Source organism: Amia ocellicauda, chromosome 1, assembly GCF_036373705.1.
Source record: "Amia ocellicauda isolate fAmiCal2 chromosome 1, fAmiCal2.hap1, whole genome shotgun sequence".
NCBI classification, from domain to species: Eukaryota; Metazoa; Chordata; class Actinopteri; order Amiiformes; family Amiidae; genus Amia; species Amia ocellicauda.
Window position 1 is genome coordinate 57,837,446 of NC_089850.1, and position 27,397 is coordinate 57,864,842.

Below are 27,397 nucleotides of genomic sequence, written 5' to 3' on the forward strand. Positions count from 1 at the left end.
GAACCTGTGCTGACGTCACGTTTTATAGAACAGGAAGTGGAAGGGACCTGTTCTGAGTGACGAGCACAGGGGCCAATGGCAGCTTTGATAGAGTGACGTTTCGATCGGGTTCCTACGGAAGTGCCCTAAGGCAGTGCTTCCGACTTGAAAGATAACCTTACTTTGAGCCAATTCTTAATGTACCAATTAAAAGTGATTCATGACCACAGTTCCCGTTCTCTTGCCATTCATGTCCTGTCAGACGCTCACTGTATTTCACCATTCTAAGATCAACTCAAATTACATTAATCACTCAACCACCTCTGCCCACCGATGCCATCATAACTGTCATTTAGCTCTTGTTGCCTGCTGTTCCACTGTGAATTTAACAATGTCCCTGTACTTAGGATGCAGAAACATCTAAATGACAGTCAAGTAGCACTTGATAGCAAGTTGTGAGAAGTAGTGTTAAGGAAAATAAACGCCCAATCCCCCGTCAGATGCACCCAAATGCAGGTTTGTAGTTGCTGATCTATTCCTTGTGCTTCTAGGCAGAGTAGTAAAGGAGGAGGTCCAGTTGCAGCTCCCAGAAGTCATTGTGGAGGGATCTGCCCGAGCCTCCATCTCCGTTTTGGGTAAAATCCGCAAGCATCGTAAAACTGCACTCACTAAGTGGCTCTAAATGAATGTCTAGTGAGAAGCACTCTGGTATTTATCCAATCATTTGGTTAAATTGGCTTTTAATTGTAAATTAATTAATTGCAATACATACATAAAAATATTAAATAAATACATGAAATAAATACACACATACGTAAAAATCCTGAATCGGCTTCATAACTACACAGAACTAATGAAGTGTGTAGGTGGCGATGGCAGCAATGCATAGGGAAACATAATGCTGTTATTTATTACCAGGGATCATGCAGATACACTGCTTGCTGCTTAATGTCACCCTCCATAGCCCTGATCTCCAATAAGCGAAATATATAGGAGAGCCATGAAGGTCCTGTTTTTGAGTCTCTCCCCCTTCCTGTCTGCAGGGGACCTGTTGGGCCGGGCTTTGCAGAACCTGGACAGCCTCCTCGTGATGCCCTATGGCTGTGGGGAGCAGAACATGGTGCGGTTCGCCCCCAACATCTACATCCTCAAGTACCTGGAGAGCACAGGACAGCTGACCCAGGTGATCAGGAGCAAGGCCTCTGAATACCTGACGAGCGGTAAGTCCACGCTGTCTTCACACCAAAACACAACCTCGGCTTTCTCTAGTGAGTAGCTTTCAAAAGCAGTAAACCCTGTTTGATAAGTGATCATAACCATTAAAACAGCTTTGACCAAAGAGGACCTGGGTTTTACTGTGATGTTGATACTTTTGTTTGAAAAAAACAAAACAGGGTTTGAAAAAAATGTCAGGAATAAACCTAGAGCTGGTCTTATCTGTCCTGCTTGGATCTCATCAAGTCATTAATGGAAAGATGCCAATTCATCAGCAACTACAAGACAACTAAGTGTGTCCCACTGTGCCATAAAGACAGCTCTCCCACTATCTCCCAAACAGGGGCTCGTGGGTACTTTCTTGTGGTGGGGGATGGGAAACCTGACTAACTTATAAATAATGCTAACACTAGAAGCGCTGAGCCAGTCAGTTTGACCAGTTTGGTTATTCAAATTTGAATTAGTCTGTTCCTGAATATACTGCACATACCCATTCATGTTTTTTCCTAAAATATGTCTATGGGGTTTTAGCTGCATTAACACAAAAATAAATAATACAAATGTTTACCTAGAATAGCCAAAATCACTTATTTTGATTGGTCATTTAAATGCATAATAAATCAAATGTAACACATAATTCTGCCTGCCCTTTAATAAACAGTCAGTCTCACCCTCAAGTGGTGATCTCTACTCATCTACAGTCTTCCATGTGCTTAAAAAACACATGAATCTTATAGCATTACAGGTGTCTTTTTAAAACTGTACTCAGAATGAGTGGACACAGTGATTACGCCACAAACAAACATGTATTGGAGATGGAGACTGAAGAGTGCGCATTTTTTAAATGTGTATATGAACATGACTCTGATTCAGGGGGCATCAGTGATACTGGGAATGACTGTGATCATTTGTGGGTTCTGAAAACACTGTTAGTGAAACACCAGGTCCAAATGGCACCGTACTAAATCCTTTTACTCTACTGATCAATATGCAATTGCTACTGCACATGCACATGTACAATAGTGCAGACACATTAAATGCAAAATAATGATTCATGGACATTATCACTGGAGGAGCATTTATTGCAATGCTATATATTTGTGGTGCAAAAGTGTTCACCTGGAGAGGGCTGTCAAAATGCAATTGGCCTGAGCTGAGTCCAGACATTGTGAAAGCAAACCCCATGTCTGGGCAAGAGAAGTTCAAAGAGATTCCCAGCAGTTTATAAAAAATGTCTAGAAATGTATCTGTGAACTAAAACTGAAAAACCTATGTCTCTCAATCCCCCTGGTAAAGGTTATCAGCGGGAGCTAAACTACAGGCATTATGACGGATCTTATAGTGCTTTCGGCATGTCAGACAGCTCAGGAAATACATGGTGAGTCGGTGTACCACTGTGCCCTCGAGCTGCTGCTATAGAAATAAACCATCATAGGATATGAGGAATTTAGCAGGGGCAGGACATCTAGAACTAGTTACATAATAAGCAGAAGGTTAGTCAAGTGTGATACTTGATGGGCTGGCTTTTTTTCTTTGATAGGTGTATCTATATTTCTCGATTATCTGTACGGTGTTGTTTTGATCTCTGAACCCAAGCTTTATGGACTCAATTCATATATTGTTTCATATTGCCTCTACTTTTCCAAATTAAAGACTTGAACATTTGAAATCAGAATATTAGAAACCATTCTACTACAATGCAAATTCTGTTTTGATTTTACATCAAACTTCCAGCTTTTTGCTATTGGAAACCCATCAACAAGTAACGAGATTCAAATTAGAAAATGCCTTACATTTTGATTATCAAAACCCTGCTTTAACATGTATAATTTATCCTCTCAACACATCCTGATTAAAAGCTTACATGAGTGTTTTACTGCTCTGCTGTGGATTGTGTGGACGTTAACCCAGCCTGCCCCCGTTCTTCAGGTTGACTGCATTTGTGATGAAGTCATTCGGTGGTGCCCAGTCCTACATCTACATCGATCACAGCAACATCCAGAGTGCCAAGGCCTGGCTGGAAGCGCGACAGGAAAATAATGGCTGTTTCCAAAGCATGGGGAAGCTTTTCAACAACAGAATGAAGGTCAGAAAAAGAGGGGCATTTAGAGGCACTGGAAATGAAAGAAGTGTAGAAGAGGGAGTGTGCTGAAGTGATAGCAGTGTGGATTGTGTGTTAAAGGGTGGAGTGAGTGACGAGGTGACCCTGACTGCCTACATCGCTGCCGCCATGTTGGAACTGAACACCTCTGTGTCGGTGAGTGTCCTTCCATCATTTCATCCATTCTCTCTCTCCATCTCTCTCTTTTCACCCACAGGCCCTCATTTGCCTCTTAGAGCCCCGGAACAGAAATCCCAGATTCTCTCTGGGGTTCTTGCAGACATTTACCCATTTAGTTGGGATCCAGAGACAACATTGATTCATGAAAATATAGCAAAATACAGTCGACGATACAACATGTAAAACATGAAGCGTGAAGATGTGCAGGAGTTCCATACGATAAACCTGCAAGAGCAGTATATAATAGATCTCAGAAGTGGTCAACAGCTGCTAGTAGCTCTGTTCTGGTGCAAACCGTTCAGTCTGGTGCTGGATATGTGTGTTACTGATGTGCCAATAAAACAGTTGGTTGGTCTTTCATTTATATTTTATAGAAAACAACAGATTGCTAATATATTGCCATTGTTATTCATTTTCAGCTTCAGTATATTGTAACTGCCAATAAGTTTACCAACGTAAGATCTGGAGACACGAGGTAGCTGACATAACTCTGCTTTGCCTGGAAGACAGTTTGTATTCTTGTTTTTTCTCTCAGGAGCCCGTATTAAACAGCAGTCTGTCATGCCTGAGGGCTGCAGTCCACAACCTGACCAACACTTACGCTGCTGCCCTGCTCACCTACACCTTCACCCTGGCTGGGGAGGAGGACACCAGAGCCAGCCTTCTCGCCAAGCTGGATGTGCTGGACACCACTGAGGGTAAAGACCAGGCTCACTGTCCATAAGCACTGCTCCTGGAAAGTCTCAATTGCCTTTTCAGGCATCTTCCATCAGTGGCTCAAGATCAAATGCATCTTGACTACATAAGCCAATTGTCAATTCCATGATTTGCATGGTTACAATAAAAACCTTTAGGACTCTGTAGATCCAGAGCTCCAGAACCAGGGCTGCAGACCCAGCACTCCTTCAGGTGGAAACACTGGCGACTGCACTGGAGTGTGAGATAAAAGCCTGGTAAACATGATGCCAATCCATCTATAGGGTTACCCTTTCCCTAAGAGAAACAAGTCATTCACCGAATATCCATTGTGCACAACATCCAAACCTGAACAGATTAATGAAAAGTGAATTTGTCGCTAATATAAAAAAAATAAACATGCCAACATCCTTTCTTTCTCTTACTTTCTCTTTTCCATTACTGACCCTCTCTTTTCAATTATAGTCCTCCCTATCTCTCTCCTTGTCTCGTTCCCGCTCCAACATAATTCAACATAATTCTCTCTCTCTCTCCCTCTCTCCATGCTACTGTGCATCTTAGCTGACTCCCTGTCAGTAGAGATGAACTCCTACACTCTGCTGGCACTCCTCAGCCACCAACCCCTGTCCTCCTCTGACCTGGGCCGTGCATCTAGGATCGTCAGCTGGCTGATCAAACAGCAGAATCCCTATGGAGGATTCTCTTCCACACAGGTACCACTGATCAGCTGTCTACTGTCTCACAGCCCCTATTGTTCAGTGTTTCAAGTTATCTTTCGAATCGGAAGTACTGCCCAAAGGGGCAGAGGCTATGTCAGTCACCATGGATATTTATCAAAAACATTCTTCTATCAAAGCCACCTATAGGCCCCTGTGTGTGTCACTCAAAGAGACCCATTCTTACTTCCTGTTTGTATATAATGTGATACGCACACAGGAACTTCCTCTTTGCCATTTTACCTTGGTCTGTTAGCAAAAGCCTTTCTTTGTTGCCTATTTTACATGTACAAAAGCACAAAACTGCTATCTGGATTACATATATTTGTATTATATACTGCACCTTCTGACCCGCATACAGTATTGTTTTTTTGTATTATAATAATAGTTATTATTTATATTGATAAATGTTTGTAGACTATCTACTGTGGGTTTTGTCCTGTTTGCAGGTTTTCTTTCCACAGCAAGAGCATAAACAAGCGACTGTAAATCCGAGGCCCGGCTGTACCCACGGCCTGTAGCTCACCGGTCTGTCATAGAGATCTTGCCCACGAGGGGCTCCTCCACAGGCTTGCATCCGCCCTGCATCGGCTGGTGGCCACTCCCCTCGGACCCTCCAGAGCCCAAACAGTGCGGTGCCTGGGGCTCTTGAGTCATCAGTACAGCTACAAGGCCCATGTGGTGCTCGTCCTCCAGCACCCTGTGCTCTCGAGCCTGTGCCACTGTCACCTGGCGCCCTCAGTGTCGGTGCTTTGGTGTGGCCCGGTGCGGTGCTCGGTGCCCCATGCTAGGTGCAGCCAGTGCCCCATTGCAGGCAGTGGCACAGCGTCCACAGCGGTGCTTGGTGCCTCTCCTGCTTGAATGCTGAGCTTGTGTTGCTGAGTGGAGCGTGACTTACAGCATCCACTAATTCCTCCACTCACCACGAACACGTCCTGGTTGCTGGGTTGCCTCAGGGTGCCCACACCCAGTGGTGCTTACATTCACACACTCACTTATGTCAGCCAGGCACTCCTCAGGATGGAGAAGGCACAGTCTCATGACCTAATCAATTCTCATTTTGGGGTCATTCTGGAGTTCCTGCAAGAGTTGTTAGATCAGGGCAAGTCTCCATATATGCTCAAAGTGTACCTAGCGGCCATGTCTGTGCCCAAATTTATGGCGAACCACCTAGGTCACATTTTCTGGCCTCGCAGTTCCTGAAGGGTGCATGTAAGCTATGGCCTCACCCATTGCACCCCTTCCTTACCGGTATGGCAGCTTCCAAGGCCACGTTTGAGCCACTGCAATGAGCTGACCTCAATTTGTGTCGCTGAAGACTGCGTTTTTATTGGCAATTACATCTGCCAAATGCTTCATGTCCTCTCGGTACACCCCTCATGTGTGCGTTTCTTAGGAGATGGGTCCAGGTTCATGCTCAGGCCTAACCCTACGTTCCTCCCGTACACATTACATGTGAAAAGGCCATTCGAGTTGATGGCTTTTCATCATCCTTCCTTCTTTTTGGAGGAGAAGAGTCAGTTGCACTTGCTATGCCCTTTGCGGGCCCTCATGTGCTACATGGATTGCATTAGCGACTATCGCCACTCAGACCAACTGTTTATGGACCGCAAGAACAGGGCCAGGTGCTTTCAAAGCAGTGGGTCTCGCATTGGATTATGGACACAATTGCCATGGCCTATGAATCGATTGGCGCATCGTTGCATGCACATCTGGTGGCATACTTGACTCGGGGTGTAGCCTCGTTGTGGGCCCTTTTTCAGGGCACCCCCATGGCAGATATTTGTGCGGCTCGCCACACACCTTTGTTCGGTTCTACACGTTGGATGTGACGGGATCGGCCACCTCTATTGGAAACCTGGTGTTGGCTTCAGTTAGCCTCTGAGGCAAAGGCTCCTGGCCTGTTATTATCTTCCTGTCTGCATCTGAGGTTTAACAGGCTTACCCCAGATGGAGCTACTTTGAACTGCTTCCCTTCCTTTGGACTGTGCCTTCCAGCAGAGCACCAACATGAGCTGCTCCTGGTTTATGACTGCTCTGTCGAGTTTGGCTCCAGAATTTGTCATGCAGCCATGCAGGAGCTGTTGCCTTGTTAGGCTGACCTGTATATAGTTCGTTCATTGTTTAGCTGAACAATGTCCCTGCTCCTGGATTAAGCTGAGGACACATGATAAGTTGTTTTCTTGCTTTATATTCAGCACAGTAAAGTGGTGTTGGCCCCACTTGTAGCTGTGCTGGTTGAGCGGGAGTCCTTGCTCCTGTTATAAGCTGAAGACTTCAAGAAACCTTCTCGTCTCCTTTATGATATCCAGTACAATAGAGCTGTTTTGGCCAGCTGAGCAGGTGGCTTCGTTTCCTTATTTCCAGCTGTAGATACAAGCGTTGATCTCTTGTGATCTATTGTATGTATTATTCATCACAGTAAAGCTGTGTTCTGTTCCTTGCTGTGCTGGTTGAGCAGGAGAAGCCTGCTCCTGTAGTATGCTGAGAGCACCAGACTTGGCCTCTTGCTGCCTCACTTTGTGTATTAATTTGTATTGACAAAGTAGAGCTTGATGACCAACTCCTGGTTGTGCTAGCTGAGCAAGAAGGGTCCTGCCCCTGTGTTTCACTGACAACACAAGGATTGGTCTCTTGCGATCTCGCCTATGTGTATGTTATTAGTTCAGTAGAGCTCTGCTAACTCAGCTGCCAGATTTAAGTCATGTCTGTCAGTGCAAACAGCCAGAGAAGTGGAGGACTCAAGTGCGGGGAGAAGCAGGTGTGTAACAGTCCAGGTCAAAGAGACAGCAAACAAGGCAATGGAGACAAGACAAAAGCAGTAGTTTGGGTCACAAGCAGTAGGTCGATCAATCAGGCGTACAAACTGTCAGAGGGCAATCCAGGAGTCAAAACATGGGGCAGGAACACGTGCGATCAGTAAACAGGAGGAACACTTAGAAATGCAGGTAAACTGACAAGACTTAGCATTGTATGTAACTAACTGGGGGGTTTAAAATATAGATCAGAGGGAAGCAGGGGTCAAGGATGTGTAGTGCTGATCCAATTTGAGTAGAGGGGTGATGGTACAAGTGCACATGGTGCTTAGGAATGTTAATTGGGTGATTGCTCATTGAGCTGGGGAATGTGAGAGACGGGGTTAGAAATCAGGTGATGATGACCTCTGTAGGTGAACTGAGGAAGTGTGGAGAGCAGAGTAACACTGTGCTGGTTGAACAGGAGGTTCCTGCTTAAGAGTAGGCTTCTTATTGCCCTGCATTGTGTATTTGGTTTCAGCACAATAGAGCTGTTGAGGTTCCGCTCCTGCCTGAGCTGGTTGAGTAGGAGACCCTGCTCCTGTGATATGCAGAGAACAAGAATTTTCTTCTTGGACTTTCTTACATTAATTGTTGACAACACACATAAGAACAAAAGAACATACAATTACTCCAGTAGAGCATGGCCTGGATGCGGCCCTACAGGGCCCCTATGGCCTTCTATCCAGAGCTGGTCCAGTTGAGGCTCCCCCTAGCAGGCACAGCCTCGGGCAGGCTTTCTCATCAGTTTGCTGCCCTGCTCTCTTGCGACGGATTGGGATACTGTAAATCCTCCCCCTTTGGGCAGTACTTCTGATTAGGTTGCTTGGGAGCTCTGTCTCCTGGCAAAGAGGAGGGTCCTGTGTGCGTATCACATTATATACCAACAGGAAGTAGAAGGGGGTCTGTTTGATACACACAGGGTCCTATAGGCTGTCTGGATACAAGAATGTTTTCTATGGGTACCCAAGATGACAGCCTCTATTTACCATTGTAAATCTGTGTGCTGAAAATGCAATTTAAGAAAAAGGTATTCCACTCTAAAAAGGTCAATGAGTCTCATGAACACTGTCCCTGGACTATTCTCGAAAAACAGCAGCCCAGCTGACACTCTACCAACCAATCACATGCCAACAGATTGTCTTAAGGTTGTTGTTAATACCTGTAAAGGAGTGGCCCTCTCTGTTGTGTGTGTATACAGGACACAGTGGTAGCTCTGCAGGCCCTGTCTCTCTATGGGGCCGTGGCATTCAACAAAGAGAGCTCAAGCACGGTGACGGTGCGGTCAACAGGGGGAGAACACCACCACTTCACTTTGGACCAAAGCAACAGCCTGCTGTACCAGGAGAAGGAGCTTCAGGACCTCCAGGGGGTGTACAGTGTGGAGGCAGAGGGCACAGGCTGTGCGTTGATCCAGGTCAGTGCATATTCCCTCCTGTAGGTAACTCACTCAGGCCCATTTCTTTCTAACCCTTACCTAGCTTGTATGGTAACTCTCACATGGAAACTGATAACTACCCCTGAATTGTAGCTAAAATATCTCGGTACCTAATATAAACCTAGACCCACTCTAATCCTGGCATACATCAAAATGGTAAAAAAATCATCCTGTTTCCTGGTCATCTCTATGCCCCAAACTTCTCCCAATCTGCATTCCAGATCGCTCTGCACTACAACATCCCCCCTCCCGCTGACTTCATCAACTTCCACCTGACCATGAAAGCTTATCGGCAATGCAACACCAGCAGCCAGAACAGAGACCTCAGCCTCTTTGCCAACGTAACGTACGTCCATATCTCTCCACATGGTTCTTGTGCTGGTTAATGGTCCTGTATTCTGAGAAGTGGGAAGGTTACCTCCACTGTACGCACACACACAATCACACGCATAAAAACATCCCAAATGTATTTGGCTGCTCCAGGGTTTCCATCTCTGGCTTAGTGCCCCAGGAATCTAATTAAATCCATATTAACGGAAATCACTTGCAAAACTATAGCTTTTGTTCCTGTCATTTTCAGCTCTTGTTCAGTAGTAGATTTCTAGTAACCTGTAAACTTGTATGGATAATCTGCTGGAGTGAGAAACCACCATTCAACAGAGTAATATAGCAACAACAACAAAAGCCATGCCTCTTCTGTGTTCTGTATTAGTCAGTATTTTGACAACTGAATCATTTGTTCAATATTAAGCACCCTGGGCAGCACATCAATACTACAGAAGGTCTAGCTGTCTATACAGAAAATGGGGTCCTGACATTCTACTTCTAATTTGTAGGTCCATTATATGAATCCAAAATGAGATGCCTTTCAAGTCCCAACTTAAATATTTTGTCTGCTTTCATAGCTGACCTAGATCTTCTACAATACAAAAACATGCAAAATCTTGAGGTGAGAAACTGGTTGACTTGACATGAAATTAGATTGCGTACTTTGGGAATTTAGAGCTCTTTATGATTGTCTGTGTTGTTCCAACCTAACAGGTACGCCGGCCCGAGGGAAAACACCAACATGGTCATTCTGAACTTCAAACTCCTGTCTGGATTCGTCCTTAAAGATACAGATATAATGACTGTGAGTTCCAAGTACAGTGTGTGGGGCTCCTCAGTAGTGGTGTAATTATAAAATAGGCTATCAATATTTTTACTGATTTCCCTCATTTTGATTTATCAATAATCCACTTTTATTATCGATATGGAAAAGTTACATTTTTGGGAATTGATGAAGTATCCATTAAGCAAAGTTCTTATTTTGACATTTAATTTTCCAACAACCTTCTCCTGCTGCATTACCTGGTCAACGAAGTGAAGCAATTATGAAATCTCTTGTAAAATTTATTTACAAACATATAAGACCCATTAGCATTGTTGGGGGTGATGATTTCAGGGAATTTTGCAGTGAAATAGAGTCGAGATACCAAATTCCGAGTCACGACAATTTTAAGGAACACAGTTAAACTGTATGATACTGTGTATTTCTGAAATTCTGGATGATTTTAATATACGCAACTAAGTTATTGCTGCCACTACCGATAATGCCCTAAACTACGTCAATGCAGTAGAAAGACATCTTAATTTGGTCAACATCCCATGTGTTGCTCACACAATTGAAAACTGATTTATGCTTCTGCAAAGATACATTTAAGCATCTCTGCATAGCAACACAGAGAAGGGGTTTCTGGGTAAGCGTAGCTCGCAGAGGCTTGCAGAGGAGCCGAAGCGCACTCCTCAAAAATCTTAACACATTGTGCGTCTCTACGGCCTCGTGTGTTAAACAAATGCTGATTGGTTGAGTGGAGCGATTCTGAGAGACAAGTCCAATGGTGGATCGACTGGTGTACAATGTATGCCTGTAGTTGGAAAACATCTGACAAAGAAATATCCACACCTTGCTAAACTGGCAAAAAAATACCTGTGTGCGCCAGGCATTATAAATACTTACATGTGTTTTTCATTTAAAAGTTTATATTTTATGTACCTGGGTATGCATAAATACACATTTATTTTGTAATGCATATATTTTAAATTTAACTTTTGACCGTCATCTGGTGTTTTTCTGAATGTAGGGGGTTTCCAAAATCATACTAAAAAATTACTCTAAATATCGATTTCTTTTTTTTTAATCAATCAATTTCATATTACGACCTCAATTTCTCAGCTGGTGGACTCCAAGACCATCAATAGTTTGAATCGGGGCAGTGACCAGGATTCCCCCAGAGTTGAAGCATAATTGTCCAGTCACTGCCTGGATTGCTTGAGCACCGGCTTCCTTGGCTTGCTTAGTAATGAGAGTTACAGTCGTGTTACTATAAATCTACGGCCATCACACCATCACATATTTTTTCCACAGCCCTAATAACATGCCTTGCATTGCTGGTAATGTCTACCAAGTTTGACGTCCACCCAGGCCTGTCACAATCCCACCTCACTGTGAGAACAGCTAGAGACAGGAGCCCAGCACATTGTCTCTGTTCAACTATTTCACTGTCATTTCCCCTCTGTTTCAGGATTCAAGTCCTGCCTTATTGCCCCCTCCTGTCCTGCTGAGATCACAAGATCGGGTGACGCGACTTGACAAAGAAGATGGCCACGTGATTATTTATCTGGATGAGGTGAGTTGCAAGGAGCTGAATTTAACTGATTGGGTTTATATTTTATTCATAAAAATGTCTGATATTAAAAGGATTTTTTGGGGGCTTAAGTTTTGTAGCAAATTTGGGAACATTTAAAAATAGGCTGGATAGGATCCTTGGATCACTTAGTTATTAATGGACACCAAATGAGCATGATGGAGCAAATGGCCTCCTCTCGTTTGTAAACTTTCTTATGTTCTTACAGTATGTTCTAATTACGAAATCTCTTGTAAAATGTTTTTGCAAACATATGAGACCCATCAGCATTGTCGGGGTGATGATTTCAGGAATTGTGCAGTGAAATAGAGTTGAGATACCAAATTCCGAGTAATTTTTAAGGAACAGTTAAACTGTATGATACTGTGTATTTCTGAAATTCTGGATGATTTTAATATACGCGACTCAGTAATTACTGTCACTACTGATAATGCCCTGAACTACATCAACGCAGTAGAAAGACATCTTAATTTGGTCAACATCGCATGTGTTGCTCACACAGTTGAAAACTGACCTTAAGCCTGATTTATGCTTCTGCAAAGATACGTTTAAGTGTCTCGGCATAGCGACACAGAGAGGAGGTTTCTGGGTAAGTGTAGCTCGCAGAGGCTTGCAGAGGCTTGCAGAGGAGCAAAAGCGCACTCCTCAAAAATGTCAACAACACATTGCGCATCTCTGCAAATGCTGATTGGTTGAGCACGGAGATTCTAATAGCCACGTCCAATCTCTCTGTGGTGGATCGATTGGTGTACAATGTATGGCTGTAGGTGGAAAAAATCTGGCTGGAAATATCTACACCTTGATCAACTGGCAAAAAAATACCTGTGTGTGCCAGGCACACCTGTGCACTCTGAACACATCTTTTTAACAGCAGGAAGTATTATAAATACTTACATATGTTTTTCATTTAAAAGTTTACATTTTGTGTACCTGGGTATGCATAAATACACATTTATTTTGTAATATATTTTAAATTTGACTTTTGACAGTCATCAGACACAGGTGGACTCCAAGACCATCACTAGTTCGAATCTGGGCAGTGACCAGGATTCCCCCAGAGTTTAAGCATAATTGTTCAATCACTGCCTGGATTGGTTGAGCACTGGCTTCCTTGGCTTGATTAGTAATGAGAGTTGCAGTCGTGCTGCCATAAGTGTATGGCCGTCACACCATCACACGTTTTTCCACAGCCCTAATAACATGCCTTGCATTATTGGTAATGTGTGCCAAGTTTGATATCCACCCAGGCCTGTCACAATCCCACCTCACTGCTAGAACAGCTAGAGACAGGAGCCCAGCACATTGTCTCTGTTCAGCTGTTTCACTGCCATTTCCCCTCTGTTTCAGGATTCAAGTCACGCCTTATTTCCCCCTCCTGTCCTGCTGAGATCACAAGATCAGGTGAAGCGAATTGACAAAGAAGATGGCCATGTGATTCTTTATTTGGATGAGGTGAGTTCGTAAACTGCAAGGAGCTGAATTTAACTGATTGGGTTTACATTTTACTAATAAAAACTTCTCATATTAAAATGATTCTTTTGGCTTAATTTTAGTAGCAAAATGAAATTGCAGATACACAGGGTATGAAATGTCATAGGCAAAGTTTGACTGTGAACGTCATTCTCAAAATGTAGTGCTATCCCTCAGGAAATGTATGTGGTAATGTTACCAACCATTGACGTTTTACCTGACATACAGTTGATGTCTAAAGTATCAACACCCTTCATCTGAAACAATGTTCATTAATAATGACTCCTCATTGAACGAATTTAGCCTAGGGAAATCCCCTGTGAATTGAGCATAGTTAAGGTAAACATGGATTTCTATGGAGTGGCAGTCTAATGTTTACTAGAACAAGAATCTACTGGACTATTTTGAGCAAATCACCAAAAGGAACAAGACAAGCTTTCATTAATTGCTAATGAATGCATTGTTAGAAAGGTCATGGGTGATGTAGATGTTGTATTTGCCAAGGGAACCATGATCAACTGTGCATATTATTATTTCTCTGGCAGCAATATACTGCCAGCTCTGAGTGAATGTTAGGACCTGCATTAACGTCCATAAATCACAGAGTACATGACTGTCTCTCAACAGCTCACAAGGGGAAAAACCTATCACTATCACATCACCATGACCCAGAAGCACCCAGTGAACAACCTCAAACCAGCTGTGGTCAAGGTCTATGACTACTACCAGACCAGTAAGACTTTTTAATTAATAAGTGGCCTAGTAAAATGATGACATTGTGCATTACAAAGTGGTAGTGGGCAGGTATGCCATAGCAGAAGAATTGGCAGGACTGCTCTCTGGTTATGAAATGTCCAGTCCCTGGGCCTCCTTAGATGACCACTTCAAAACTGTGCAAAACACAGATGAGAGCAGAATACATAGAATGGGGTCAAAGACACAACCAGAACAGTATGGTACGAGACTGGCTCCCCTTCCTCTGTTGTCCACAGCTGTAAATGGTTCATCGGATATCTTCATCATACTTCATACATTGCACAGCTCTGGGGTACTGGGTTCGAGTCTTGGGTCAGGGGCCTCTCTGTGTGGAGTTTGCATGTTCTCCCTGTGTCCGTGTGGGTTTTCTCTGGGCACTCCGGTTTCTGTCCAAAGACATGCGAGTTAGGTTAAATGGCTTCGCTAAATTGCCCTGTAGGTATGCGTGTGTGTGTGCTGCCCTGCGATGGACTGGCATCCCATCCTGGGTGTATTCCTGCTTTGCGCACTATGCCTGCCAGGATCAGCTCCGGATTCCCAGCGACTCTCACCAGGATAAGCGGTTTCGAAAATGGATGGATGGACTTCAGTTCATACTTCCACATCATGGAGGACCTGGTTGATTACTCTACACTTGGATAACTGCAAACAGCTATTCCCTGTATATTGACATACTGCTAAGAGTCACTACACCATAAAGAACATGCACCTGGCTTCTGTCTTTGTATCAGAAAGTGTATGGCATTCAGTTCTGGTGGCATCTGAGGCTGATAAGGTAGGGATCATTGAAAAACTAGGTGAATGCCCTCTACCGTGCCAGGCTCTGGTGGGCTGAGTGGCCATAAAAGCCTTCCTTTGTTGGTATAAAAACATGTGAAAGCCCCTATCCACAGTGATGAACAATACAGTGCTGCTTGACCCTGACTGCCACAGAACACAAACACCTTGAGATTCTCAGCGAGAAAAGGAAATTAATTAATATAGTTTTAAAATACATACATTCAATAGTTTGTATTCAAGCTGTGATAATGGCAGAGGCCTGTACAGTAGAAAACGTGTGGCATTAGCCAATGAACAAACTGGATACATTGCAATAACTGGTACTGAAAAACACTATGATACCATATTTAAAAATAAAAACCCAAGTTTTCAATGTGTTGAACAGGATCTCTATATAGCAGGTTCCAGTACTGGAGGCTGTGTACATTTCAGCTTATGGGTACCTGTCTGTCCCTCAATATGTGGTCCTTATGTCTTGTAGGTGAGCAGGCCGTGTCTGAATACACCTCTCCATGTCCTGACGGTAAGCCCACACCTTCAATGTTGATTTGCTGCATTATCACTGTATGTGAAGCGATGCATAGAGCTCTCAGGGAAGCAAAGGTGTTTTAATACATGTAAAAAATCAGAAAAGGGAGAGGACTGTGCTGCTGAAGGGTCACTGCATACAGGACAGAAGGACACTTATTCAAAGGAAAGAGCTTGAGGATGTTGAGCAATCAGAAAGACCTAAGAATCCATTCCTGTCACAGGCATTGCCTATCTTCATTCATAAATCTTTGTTAATATTGGAAAGCATAGAACCTATCATGCACCACACTACAGGCTGAAAAGCGGTCATGGCTGCTGAATAGGCAACTGAAAGTGAATGATTGACAGCTGGAGGTGAGAGATACTGAAGGAGGGGAACCTGAACACCAACGTGTCTCTCAGTAAATCACCTGACCACCACCTCCACTCTCAATGCTCGCCCAATTGGGCCTGAGAAATCATTAGCAGAATGTCCAGGAGTAATAATTAAGTCACTGGCTACAATCCAATCCCTTCAGCTCCAAATGGGTTTTAATATGATTGATTTAAATATCTTTGATCACTTTATTGACTCTGCACCTGTGCTTCTGTTGCAGATCGTGGAGAAGACATCAATGAAGTGTAAAAGCAAAGCGTGGACTGCGGAAATCATTCAATAACATACGCAGGGTCTTCAACCAAAGGTGTGGAGCTGAGGACTGACAGTCTACCAATTACTGATGTATTTAGCTGTCAAATACCCACGTTGCACCACAAAGCACAAGCCCAGTTCTTCTATTCTTATCATTTATCAGATGGAAGATTCAGTGGTTACTTCTTAAATAATAAAATCAATTTAAAAACTATAAAAGTATAATGGTCTCATTAAAGGTAATCACCTGATCCCTATGAATGTAAGACATCATATATATATATAATTTAGGTAATTTAGATTGAGTTTAGGGTGGCTATATACTGGGACAGACCTTTTGCCTCTAGAATTCCTAAAAATAATTGTGGTTCTTTGTTTGATTGACTAACTCTCCTGGACTATTCATACTACATTGTTGTCATGTGTGTTTTTGTTTTTTAACACAATCAAAAAAGGAAGGAGGAACCTGCCTCATTCACTGGAGCAAATCAGCAAAGTTCTACTTCCTCAATAAAATCACTTCCATTCCCATCTACAGAGCTGCCAGTATAAGTAAATTCAATATGGGCATGATTATAAAAATATCTACTTGCTACCCCCCTCAACTGTAACACTACAGAGTTAAACTATTTAACACACATATATATTTATGCCTTGTACTTAACTATATTTTTGCACTTATGTTGTAAGTCGCCCTGGTTAAGGGCGTCTGCCAAGAAATAAAAATAATAATAATAATAATAATATGTATCTATCTATCTATATCAATATCTACACTGATAGGTAGAGTGAATAACACTGATAATCTCGTTATCATGGCACCTGTCAGTGGGTGTGATATATTAGGCAGCAAGTGAATATTTTGTCCTCAAAGTTGATGTGTTAGAATCACAAAAAATGGGCAAGCGTCAGGATCTGAGTGACTTTGACAAGGGCCACATTGTGATGGCTAGACGACTGGGTCAGAGCATCTCCAAAACTGCAGCTCTTGTGAGGTGTTCCCGGTTTGCAGTGGTCAGTACTATCAAAAGTGGTCCAAGGAAGGAAAAGTGGTGAACCGGCAACAGGGTCATGGGCAGCCAAGGCTCATTGATGCACATGGAGAGCAAAGGCTGGCCCGTGTGGTCCGATCCAACAGACGAGATACTGTAGCTCAGATTGCTGAAAAAGTGAATGCTGGTTCTGATAGAAAGGTGTCAGAACACACAGTGCATCGCAGTTTGTTGCGTATGGGGCTGCGTAGCCGCAGACCAGTCAGGGTGCCCATGCTGACCCCTATCCACTGCCAAAAGCGCCTACAATGGGCACGTGAGCATCAGAACTGAACCACGGAGCAATGGAAGAAGGTGGCCTGGTCTGATGAATCAGGAGTTCAAGGTGTTGACTTGGCCTCCAAATTCCCCAGATCTCAATCCAATCGAGCATCCGTGGGATGTGCTGGACAAACAATTCTGATCCATGGAGGCCCCACCTCGCAACTTACAGGACTTAAAGGATTTACTGCTAACGTCTTGGTGCCAGATACCACAGCACACCTTCAGAGGTCTAGTGGAGTCCATGCCTCGATGGGTCAGGGCTGTTTTGGGACCTACACAATATTAGGCAGGTGGTCATAATGTTATGGCTGATCGGTGGATATACACTCACCTAAAGGATTATTAGGAACACCATAGTAATACTGTGTTTGACCCCCTTTCGCCTTCAGAACTGCCTTAATTCTACGTGGCATTGATTCAACAAGGTGCTGAAAGCATTCTTTAGAAATGTTGGCCCATATTGATAGGATAGCATCTTGCAAATGATGGAGATTTGTGGGATGCACATCCAGGGCACGAAGCTCCCGTTCCACCACATCCCAAAGATGCTCTATTGGGTTGAGATCTGGTGACTGTGGGGGCCAGTTTAGTACAGTGAACTCATTGTCATGTTCAAGAAACCAATTTGAAATGATTCGACCTTTGTGACATGGTGCATAATCCTGCTGGAAGTAGCCATCAGAGGATGGGTACATGGTGGTCATAAAGGGATGGACATGGTCAGAAACAATGCTCAGGTAGGCCGTGGCATTTAAACGATGCCCAATTGGCACTAAGGGGCCTAAAGTGTGCCAAGAAAACATCCCCCACACCATTACACCACCACCAGCAGCCTGCACAGTGGTAACAAGGCATGATGGATCCATGTTCTCATTCTGTTTACGCCAAATTCTGACTCTACCATCTGAATGTCTCAACAGAAATCGAGACTCATCAGACCAGGCAACATTTTTCCAGTCTTCAACTGTCCAATTTTGGTGAGCTTGTGCAAATTGTAGCCTCTTTTTCCTATTTGTAGTGGAGATGAGTGGTACCCGGTGGGGTCTTCTGCTGTTGTAGCCCATCCGCCTCAAGGTTGTACGTGTTGTGGCTTCACAAATGCTTTGCTGCATACCTCGGTTGTAACGAGTGGTTATTTCAGTCAAAGTTGCTCTTCTATCAGCTTGAATCAGTCGGCCCATTCTCCTCTGACCTCTAGCATCAACAAGGCATTTTCGCCCACAGGACTGCCGCATACTGGATGTTTTTCCCTTTTCACACCATTCTTTGTAAACCCTAGAAATGGTTGTGTGTGAAAATCCCAGTAACTGAGCAGATTGTGAAATACTCAGACCGGCCCGTCTGGCACCAACAACCATGCCACGCTCAAAATTGCTTAAATCACCTTTCTTTCCCATTCAGACATTCAGTTTGGAGTTCAGGAGATTGTCTTGACCAGGACCACACCCCTAAATGCATTGAAGCAACTGCCATGTGATTGGTTGGTTAGATAATTGCATTAATGAGAAATTGAACAGGTGTTCCTAATAATCCTTTAGGTGAGTGTATAGATAGATAGATAGATATAGATAGATAGATATAATTTATGAAGTGACTCAAATAAAGTACTGATTAGGGCTGATTAATAAACCTCCCTTGATCTATGTCCTTCCACACGAATTCGCAGACCAATACAGTTTCCAGGGGGTGTACAATCACATTAAAGTTCACAGGTGCTAAGAAGAGTGGTCGGCAGAGATGCAGAGGAAAATGCTGTAATTTCCTCCGATGTCCACAGGGGGGCACTGCAGACACAGATATGCTGCCACAGTAGGTTGCTCTATGGTGACTTGCTTCCCCCTAGTGGATAAATACAGCATAAACTCCTATGTACTCAAATTTGAAAAGAGGCTCAAACAAGACACCCTGAGTGATAGTGAGTCCAGACATGAAGTAGACTGCAACGATGCAAAAATGAACTGAAACAAATGTAATTTTAACGTCATTTTAAAATGAACAAACTGTTGTGAATGCTGATCGCATCGCAAATACACATTCCACAAACACCAGAGTACACCTTAATTTGCCTAACATTTTTGCGAATTATATTACATTGTCCAAGCAGCTATTCAATCACAGTAATATGCTAATAATACCGTAAACAAACCAAAAAACGGGACTTACCGAACCTATGATCCACCCGACAGCACTTCCTCCCTGTACGTCCCTATTACGTTTTCCATGGCAATTAAAATTAAACCTGGTGTAGAAAGTGTGATTTGGTTATTTGTGCTGCCATTCCTGTGAATGTAGTTAATATTTATTCTACTTCGCTGTTTTTTGTTGTTGTCGTTTGTTTTACCTCTCTCGACCTCGTGTAGATTAATTGACGCTGAATGTTCCCGCCCATTTTGTACGGAAGCCGAGGGGTTCAATGCGAGGATCAGAAACCACGGGTTTAAAGAGACCAGTAACATAAGAACGACCAGCAGCGGCGTCTCTGACACAACATCTGCAGGAATGACATAGATAGACAATACCATCTTCGTTTGGTGTCAATCAAATCCATGCTATTCTGAGAATATGAACTGATTTTACTCGCAAATAAGTGTCATTACACATCACAGTTTGTTTATTTGACAGAAAAAGCATTGTATTGTTATTGTTATTTTGTTATGGAAATGTGTTGATGCTACAGCTGTGAACAACCTCAGACTCCTATTCCAATACCTCAAACCAGACATTGTTCTAGTTTCTATTGCAGCTACAGGTAAAGCCCTCTATATTTTTTAAACAGCCGGTATTGGCGATAAATACATTTTCACTACAGTGAGGCCGTATATCATTTAGGGGCACAGCCCCACTCCAACACTCCCTGGTCCTATAAATAATGAACCCTGTACTGTGTATGTCATTTCTGGCCCAAAATATTACTTCAGACAGACGTTTGCTCAGGGATACACCAGACTTTTTCTGGTATTTTTATGTTACCACCCAATTTGCTCCTGTGGTTTGCACCCCTTGGCTTCCATATGCAGTGAAAATAAATAAATAACTGCCCCAAGACAAAAATACAAATGGCTCTCTAATTTTTAATAATGCGACTGACAATTGTGTGTATGTGTGTGTGTTTGTATATTTAGAAGGGACACAGACATGGCAGGGGGGGCAAAAAATTTGCCAAAATCAACACCATCTCTGTACAGATGCTTTATGCTCCCTAACCTGATACAGTAAATAAACAGAAGTTGGTGAAGTAGTGAGATGGAAGTGTAGTGCAAACCGTCATACATCATTAGCAACCCGAAGTCTGTCTCCAAGTCACCTGCAACCCGTGATATGTTTTGTAATCAAGGAACTGTATGGTAAAGGCCACTGTAAAAGTCGGACACAAGAAGGTGGGAGAGGGTCTCAGGTTGCGCTGGTGTCCGGGCTTTATTGAGGTTCAGTCCAGCAGGGAAACACAAAAAGGGAAAAAAAAAAAGCAAACAAAAACAAGCACACAAACGTCGTCCACACAAGCAGGGTGCTCCGGGCAGTCAGGGTAGTAGTGGCAGTCCTTCTCATCAGGTTAGCTGCCTCCGTCATGGAAGGAGAGGGCTTAAATAGGCGAGGCACAGCTGCCGCTGACGTCACAGTCGCCACGGTGCTCATTGCCCGCAGCCTGTTTGCGAGGGAGCGGACAACACAGCTGCGGCACATGAGCACCTCATCAGCGAGCATCAGCAGCAGCCATTCCATGACAGTCAGCGTCCTGTCACAGCCACATATATTTGCCAACAAACCAAAATAAGTTGGAGTTTAAACATACAGCAGCATGTAGGTAGAACTATTTAACCAACTGAGCTCAAGCCCAGAGGGACATGCTGATAGGGCAGGTCAATAACCTCAATGTTGCAACTTGTTTGTCTATTAACAAAGGGCAGGACTTATGGATATGAGGAATTGGGGGTTGGGAGATGGGAGGGACACCTCTGGCATAAACAGGTTGTGTCCCAGTCCACTCTGTGTCAGTCCAGCTAGGAGAGCAACACTTGCGACTCCTCTGTCTCTCACTGCTTCTCACCTCTTGCTTTGGCTTTCCCTGGATTGTACCATGTGGAAGTGGCTGCTGCTCGGCTGTGTGCTGCTGTGCCAGGCAGATGAGACACCGTGAGTATGCCTGCGGACTCACTAAGCTGAAAGACTCTGGGTCCAAAGATGCATTTTAAATTCCTTCTGAAGAAGTATTTTTCTTTCACAGAATCAGAGTCCGGAGTCAAGAAATAGCAGGTTTAGTACAAAGGCCTTTGGAGAGTCAGGACACACAGCGTGCAGTCCTCTAGTGTGTCTCCCTAACTCTGAATTTAGACCATCATTTGGGCATTTATACACAAAGAATCACAAAGTTTGGTAAAAAAAAAGTTTCACATAAGGAACATGCAGACAGACCACATTTTAACAGGAATAACATATTTCTGCTTTTGATCACCTCAAGATTGTTATACGGTTAAGATGTCATTTGGTATCCAGAAAAGCAGTCAGCTTTGCAGATGTTACTGAGTTTTATTGTAAGAATAGATGAGCAGCCTGTCTGCTGAGACATTCTGTGTTGAAGCTGATGACTAACACGGTTTGTAATTTGGGTTTTGTGCTAGTTTGTGGTCTGTAAGACAATCACCCAGGGCAGAGAATTTCCACTTACAGTGGTCAGATACACCTGGATATGATCAGTTTAAAGTGTATAGCACAATTATACGAGTTACATTTACTAAAGTAATACAAAGAAGAGATGGTTACCAAATTCACATTTTATACGTCTCCTCCTTTAGGACCCAGAAATTTGAGTTCTCTATCTGCTTTCACTTTTTTCCATTTGTCTACATGAAATGAAAAACAATCATTCACAATTGTTGCTGAATCTGTGATTTCTACAAGGCGCTGATCAGAGGAGCTGACTACTGGACACAAGTTAAATTCCAAAGTTAGTTTGAGCCATGAGTTCATGGAAGTGGCTCATTTCTACAGTGTGTGTTGTGTTTTGCCCCTTTAGGGTCTATATTGTGACCTTCCCTGCAGTGATCAGTGGAGGCTCCCAAGCCAAGCTCTGTGGCAGCCTCCTCCATGCCAACGAGACCCTGCACCTGTCTGTGTCTCTGATCTCTGAGCAGGAAAAGAGGACACTGCTGGACACGAGCACAGAGGCAATGTTCACCGGCTGTGTGTATTTTCAGGTGGGCACTGAAACTAGGCAGGCTGCTGCTCCCACAATCCTCGATTGGTCACTCAGTCAGGCTGTCAGTGAGGCGGCGAGGCAGGGAGAGAGCTGCAGGACTTTAGAGCTGTCTCATGAGGAAACAAATCCCTACAGAAATATTCCTTCTTAACAAGAGGTCATTTTTATCCAAGGTTAAACATACTTTTCTTATAAAACCATTGAAAATCCAACTATGCCTACATTACATTATTTGTCATTTAGCAGACACTCTTATCCAGAGCAATTTACATTTGCACCAATTTATACAGCTGGGCATTTTCCTGGAGCAATCTAAGTGAAGTCTCTTGCTCAAGGGTACAACAGCACTGCCCCACCCAGGCTTTGAACCCACAACCTTCCAGTTATGAGTACTAACCACTGCTCCACAGTGCTGCCTAAACAACAGTGTCAGCTGTCATTTGGGAAGCCCGGTTGCAGAAATAGATGACTTCAAACATTCAACTGTACATATCGGTTTTATTCCTAATTGTATACAAATGTCTTAGTCATTTATGTGTTGATATGTAGGTTCATTATATCAGCTCACGCCAGACAAAGACTCTCTGAATGAAGCCTACGAATATTTTCTCCTAGGCCCCTGTGACTACCACTTAAAAACATGAATGACATCTCAGTGTTGCCTGTGATGTTCAGCGGGTGACCAGTATAGTGTTCAGCAATCCCATTCACACTAGAAAATATATAAGAAAATAAAAAGACTGAAGGGGAGAGGCCAGAGATTAGGCCCGTTTCTGTGTTGATCCCTTCCAAGAGCAGGAAGTGAAAGTGTGCCTTTGCAGGGTTGTGAGGGAACACTGACCAGCATCCTCCCACTCCTTGATCCGCTCCTTTCTCTCCCACAGGCGCCTCTGGTGGAAGAGGATACCAAAGGGAACATTGAAGTGGAAATGCGCGGGGACAGATTCAGCCACAAACAGCGCTCTCTCGTCATGTTCAGAAAGACAAAAAAGCTTATGATCATCCAGACGGACAAACCCATCTACAAACCAGGACAGAAAGGTGCTCCCTCCGTCCTTCCCTCCCTCTTCCTCTTCCCCTGAAGATGTACGATGTTGCCATACAAGTCGGTAACACTCGTTCAACCCAACTTGTGTTTAAAGACTCCAGCAACTTCTCCTCTCAAGAGGACAGGGTGCCACTTTCACATACAGGCTTAGAATTACCTTAGTATCAAAAGAAGAAATCATTGTAAATTATCTATACAGTGAGCTGCTGGTGCAGAGCGGCAGACAAGTGGAGGAAACAGCGAATTCCACACAAACCAGTAACAAGCAACAAAATCACACCCTTTATCGTCATCTGGCTTTTCTTTTTTCCAGTGCGTTTCCGGATCGTCTCTCTCAGCGAAGATTTTGCCCCCATCCTGGCCTCGGTAAGAGAAAAGATCCACAGTGGGTACTTTATATCGCCACATGTGATGACACAGCTTCACATTCATGGGGTGTTCAGGGGACAAGTGAATCAATATTGCCGACGACAGCTGCTACTATCAATGTCAATCCACAAGCCTTATTGTGCAGATGGGGTGGTCACATTTCTCAACAGCAAGCAGATTTTAAACCAAATCGTAGTCCTACAGTCAACAACTTACCCTCATCACATGAGGTAAAAAGCAAACTCAAGGGCAGAGGGGTATGTTCCTGCTGGGATTAACACACCAGGGATGTGAAGTTGGGGAAATGAGGTGTATTTAGTCAGACAGTTAACCACATAAGGGCGATCTGCAAAGTTGGATGCAAAGTTGGATGTCCCAGACTCAGTGTGATCTGTATCTCCTGTAGTTTGGTCATCGGCACAGGAGTCCAAATATATTCTGTTTTGACATTCAAAGCTATTTGCCAGACAATTTTTTTAAAAGAACATGAATTTTCATTGTCTTTGTTTGCAAGAAACACTTCCAAGTGTTCAAAATGGATTTTAGAGACAATCAGTCCGCCTATAAATTGTATGAACATTTTGTCACAGTAGGGGTCAGACATTGTCAATGGCACCCTGGATAGACTACAGTAAACTCTAACTGGGATGCTTGTGAAGTATGTTCATTGCTCAAAATAAATAGACACTAATGTGTTTGTCTTTTTACAGTACAGCACTGTGGAGATCAGGGTAAGTGCATTTTGCCAATCATTACAGATTATTTAGATCACTACAAGAAACTGGCATATCAGAGACAGGCAGCCCTGCGGCCACCTGCAGAACACCACTTAAACATTAATTATCTATCAAGTCAGCTGATTAGAATATTTTAATATATATATCACCATCACTGTCAGACTATATCGATCCACTGATGGGTGAAGGCATCCCGAAGAGGTTCCCATCTAGAGCTTCTCTTATCACACCTGCAATTTTTTAGTTTTACCATGAGAGAAAGTCATACAGATTTTAAAACTCTTTAACATTTCAGCTGCTCAGCTCCTGTGCCCTCTCCCCTCTCCCCTATCCCTTGATTGGCCCTTCTCCCTCCTCCCTCTTTCTTTTCATCTACCCCCTCCCTCTCCCTTCCTACCATCCTCTCCCTAGGATCCAGAAAACAACCGTATTGCTCAGTGGCTGAACCAGACATCTGACAGGAGCATTCTGGATCTGTCGCACCAGTTGAACTCTGAAGCCAAATTGGGCCGATACTCTCTGACTGTCTGGAATAGTGATGGACTGAGAGATAACATTCAATTCACTGTCAAGGAGTATGGTGAGTCTCTTTGGGGGAGATACAGATCTCTTCAATGCCCACAGACTTTCAATCTGTGCTCATAATATCTACCCTGTTTTTAGTGTTCATCAACTATGGGGTGATTTTTTGTATTCATCAAACCATTTCAGTTGTTTATAGTTTTGTCACCCCAGCAGTCTTGGAACCAAGATTTTAGATTTCATTTTTTAGGTGCAAATTAGAATAGTGCTCAACATTAATCCATGCACAACTGATACACAAGGTGACCTCAGTCTTCACAGACACCTTGCCAGCTGTACTTCAGAATTTCAGTATTCGACTTGGACACATTGTCTCACAATGAGGTCTGCGGCTGTTCTAACAAATTTCACTACCCCCTCTACTTCCTGCCCACAGTCCTGCCCAAGTTTGAGGTCACTGTTACAGGACCCTCGCTGGTCACTGTCCTGGACACTGAAGCCAAAGTTCAAGTGTGTGCCAAGTGAGTCCAGTTTGTGTAATGCCATTGTATGTATTGTATATAGATTACAGTGAGGGAAAAAAGTATTTGATCCCCTGCTGATTTTGTACGTTTGCCCACTGACAAAGAAATTATCAGTCTAATTTTAATGGTAGGTGTATTTTAACAGTGAGAGACAGAATAACATCAAAACAATCCAGAAAAACGCATTTAAAAAAAGTTATAAATTGATTTGCATGTTAATGAGGGAAATAAGTATTTGACCCCTTCAACTTAGTACTTGGTGGCAAAACCCTTGTTGGCATAAACAGAGGTCAGACGTTTCTTGTAGTTGGCCACCAGGTTTGCACACATCTCAGGAGGGATTTTGTCCCACTCCTCTTTGCAGATCCTCTCCAAGTCCTTAAGGTTTCGAGGCTGACGTTTGGCAACTCGAACCTTCAGCTCCCTCCACAGATTTTCTATGGGATTAAGGTCTGGAGACTGGCTAGGCCACTCCAGGACCTTAATGTGCTTCTTCTTGAGCCACTCCTTTGTTGCCTTGGCTGTGTGTTTTGGGTCATTGTCATGCTGGAATATCCATCCAGGACCCATTTTCAATGCCCTGGCTGAGGGAAGGAGGTTCTCACCCAAGATTTGACGGTACATGGCCCCGTCCATCGTCCCTTTGATGCGGTGCAGTTGTCCTGTCCCCTTAGCAGAAAAACACCCCCAAAGCATAATGTTTCCACCTCCATGTTTGACGGTGGGGATGGTGTTCTTGGGGTCATTCCTCCTCCTCCAAACATGGCGAGTTGAGTTGATGCCAAAGAGCTCGATTTTGGTCTGTACAGATGGGCCTGTACATGTGCTTTCTTGAGCAGGGTGACCTTGCGGGCGCTGCAGGATTTCAGTCCTTCATGGCGTAGTGTGTTACCAATTGTTTTCTTGGTGACTATGGTTCCAGCTGCCTTGAGATCATTAACAAGATCCTCCCATGTAGTTCTGGGCTCACCGTTCTCATGATCATTGAAACTCCACGAGGTGAGATCTTGCATGGAGCCCCAGACCGAGGGAGACTGACAGTTTTTTGTGTTTCTTCCATTTGCAAATAATCGCACCAACTGTTGTCACATTCTCACCAAGCTGCTTGGCGATGGTCTTGTAGCCCATTCCAGCCTTGTGTAGGTCTACAATCTTGTCCCTGACATCCTTGGACAGCTCTTTGGTCTTGGCCATGGTGGAGAGTTTGGAATCTGAATGATTGATTGCTTCTGTGGACAGGTGTCTTTTATACAGGTAACGAGCTGAGATTAGGAGCACTCCCTTTAAGAGAGAGCTCCTAATCTCAGCTCGTTACCTGTATAAAAGACACCTGGGAGCCAGAAATCTTGCTGATTGATAGGGGATCAAATACTTATTTCACTCATTAACATGCAAATTAATTTATAACTTTTTTGAAATGTGATTTTTGTTATTCTGTCTCTCACTGTTAAAATACACCTACCATTAAAATTATAGACTGATCATTTCTTTGTCAGTGGGCAAACGTACAAAATCAGCAGGGGATCAAATACTTTTTCCCTCACTGTATGTACTTATGTATGGGCAAGCAATTGTGAGTGCGATCTACAGACAGGCATACATGCATGCATTCAGTACATGGTAACTTAAAAGCCAAACCTGCTGGCCAAAATAAACACTGCCTCCAATAAAACTAGTTACATTCCATAGATCTGTTATAGCCATGTGCTGAC

At 43.6% G+C, this 27,397-nt stretch overlaps 2 protein-coding genes across 5 annotated transcripts in view; both read left to right on the forward strand.

Moving 5' to 3' along the window:
• LOC136754653 (alpha-2-macroglobulin) overlaps positions 1–16,194 on the forward strand; it is a 34,999-nt gene extending 18,805 nt beyond the window's left edge. Inside the window, exons 23-37 of one of the 3 annotated variants that reach the window (XM_066710681.1) lie at positions 531–614; positions 1,023–1,199; positions 2,491–2,572; positions 3,124–3,280; positions 3,377–3,451; positions 4,011–4,173; positions 4,733–4,884; positions 8,884–9,099; positions 9,342–9,466; positions 10,162–10,252; positions 11,685–11,789; positions 13,155–13,259; positions 13,905–14,010; positions 15,295–15,336; positions 15,941–16,194. In XM_066710681.1, coding sequence (XP_066566778.1) covers positions 531–614; positions 1,023–1,199; positions 2,491–2,572; positions 3,124–3,280; positions 3,377–3,451; positions 4,011–4,173; positions 4,733–4,884; positions 8,884–9,099; positions 9,342–9,466; positions 10,162–10,252; positions 11,685–11,789; positions 13,155–13,259; positions 13,905–14,010; positions 15,295–15,336; positions 15,941–15,969 — 1,709 coding nt within the window. In that variant the 3' untranslated portion in view covers positions 15,970–16,194. Of the gene's footprint in view, positions 1–530; positions 615–1,022; positions 1,200–2,490; positions 2,573–3,123; positions 3,281–3,376; positions 3,452–4,010; positions 4,174–4,732; positions 4,885–8,883; positions 9,100–9,341; positions 9,467–9,956; positions 10,063–10,161; positions 10,253–11,684; positions 11,790–13,154; positions 13,260–13,904; positions 14,011–15,294; positions 15,337–15,940 lie in introns of those variants that run through there. The other 2 variants (XM_066710689.1, XM_066710697.1) reach the window with 2 other exon arrangements.
• A 5,074-nt stretch (positions 16,195–21,268) lies between these two features.
• LOC136754621 (alpha-2-macroglobulin) overlaps positions 21,269–27,397 on the forward strand; it is a 49,180-nt gene continuing 43,051 nt past the window's right edge. For both annotated transcript variants that reach the window (XM_066710620.1, XM_066710630.1), the window contains exons 1-7: positions 21,269–21,422; positions 22,303–22,483; positions 23,370–23,526; positions 23,847–23,899; positions 24,613–24,633; positions 25,051–25,219; positions 25,598–25,682. In XM_066710620.1, coding sequence (XP_066566717.1) covers positions 21,367–21,422; positions 22,303–22,483; positions 23,370–23,526; positions 23,847–23,899; positions 24,613–24,633; positions 25,051–25,219; positions 25,598–25,682 — 722 coding nt within the window. In that variant the 5' untranslated portion in view covers positions 21,269–21,366. The remainder of the gene's footprint in view (positions 21,423–22,302; positions 22,484–23,369; positions 23,527–23,846; positions 23,900–24,612; positions 24,634–25,050; positions 25,220–25,597; positions 25,683–27,397) is intronic.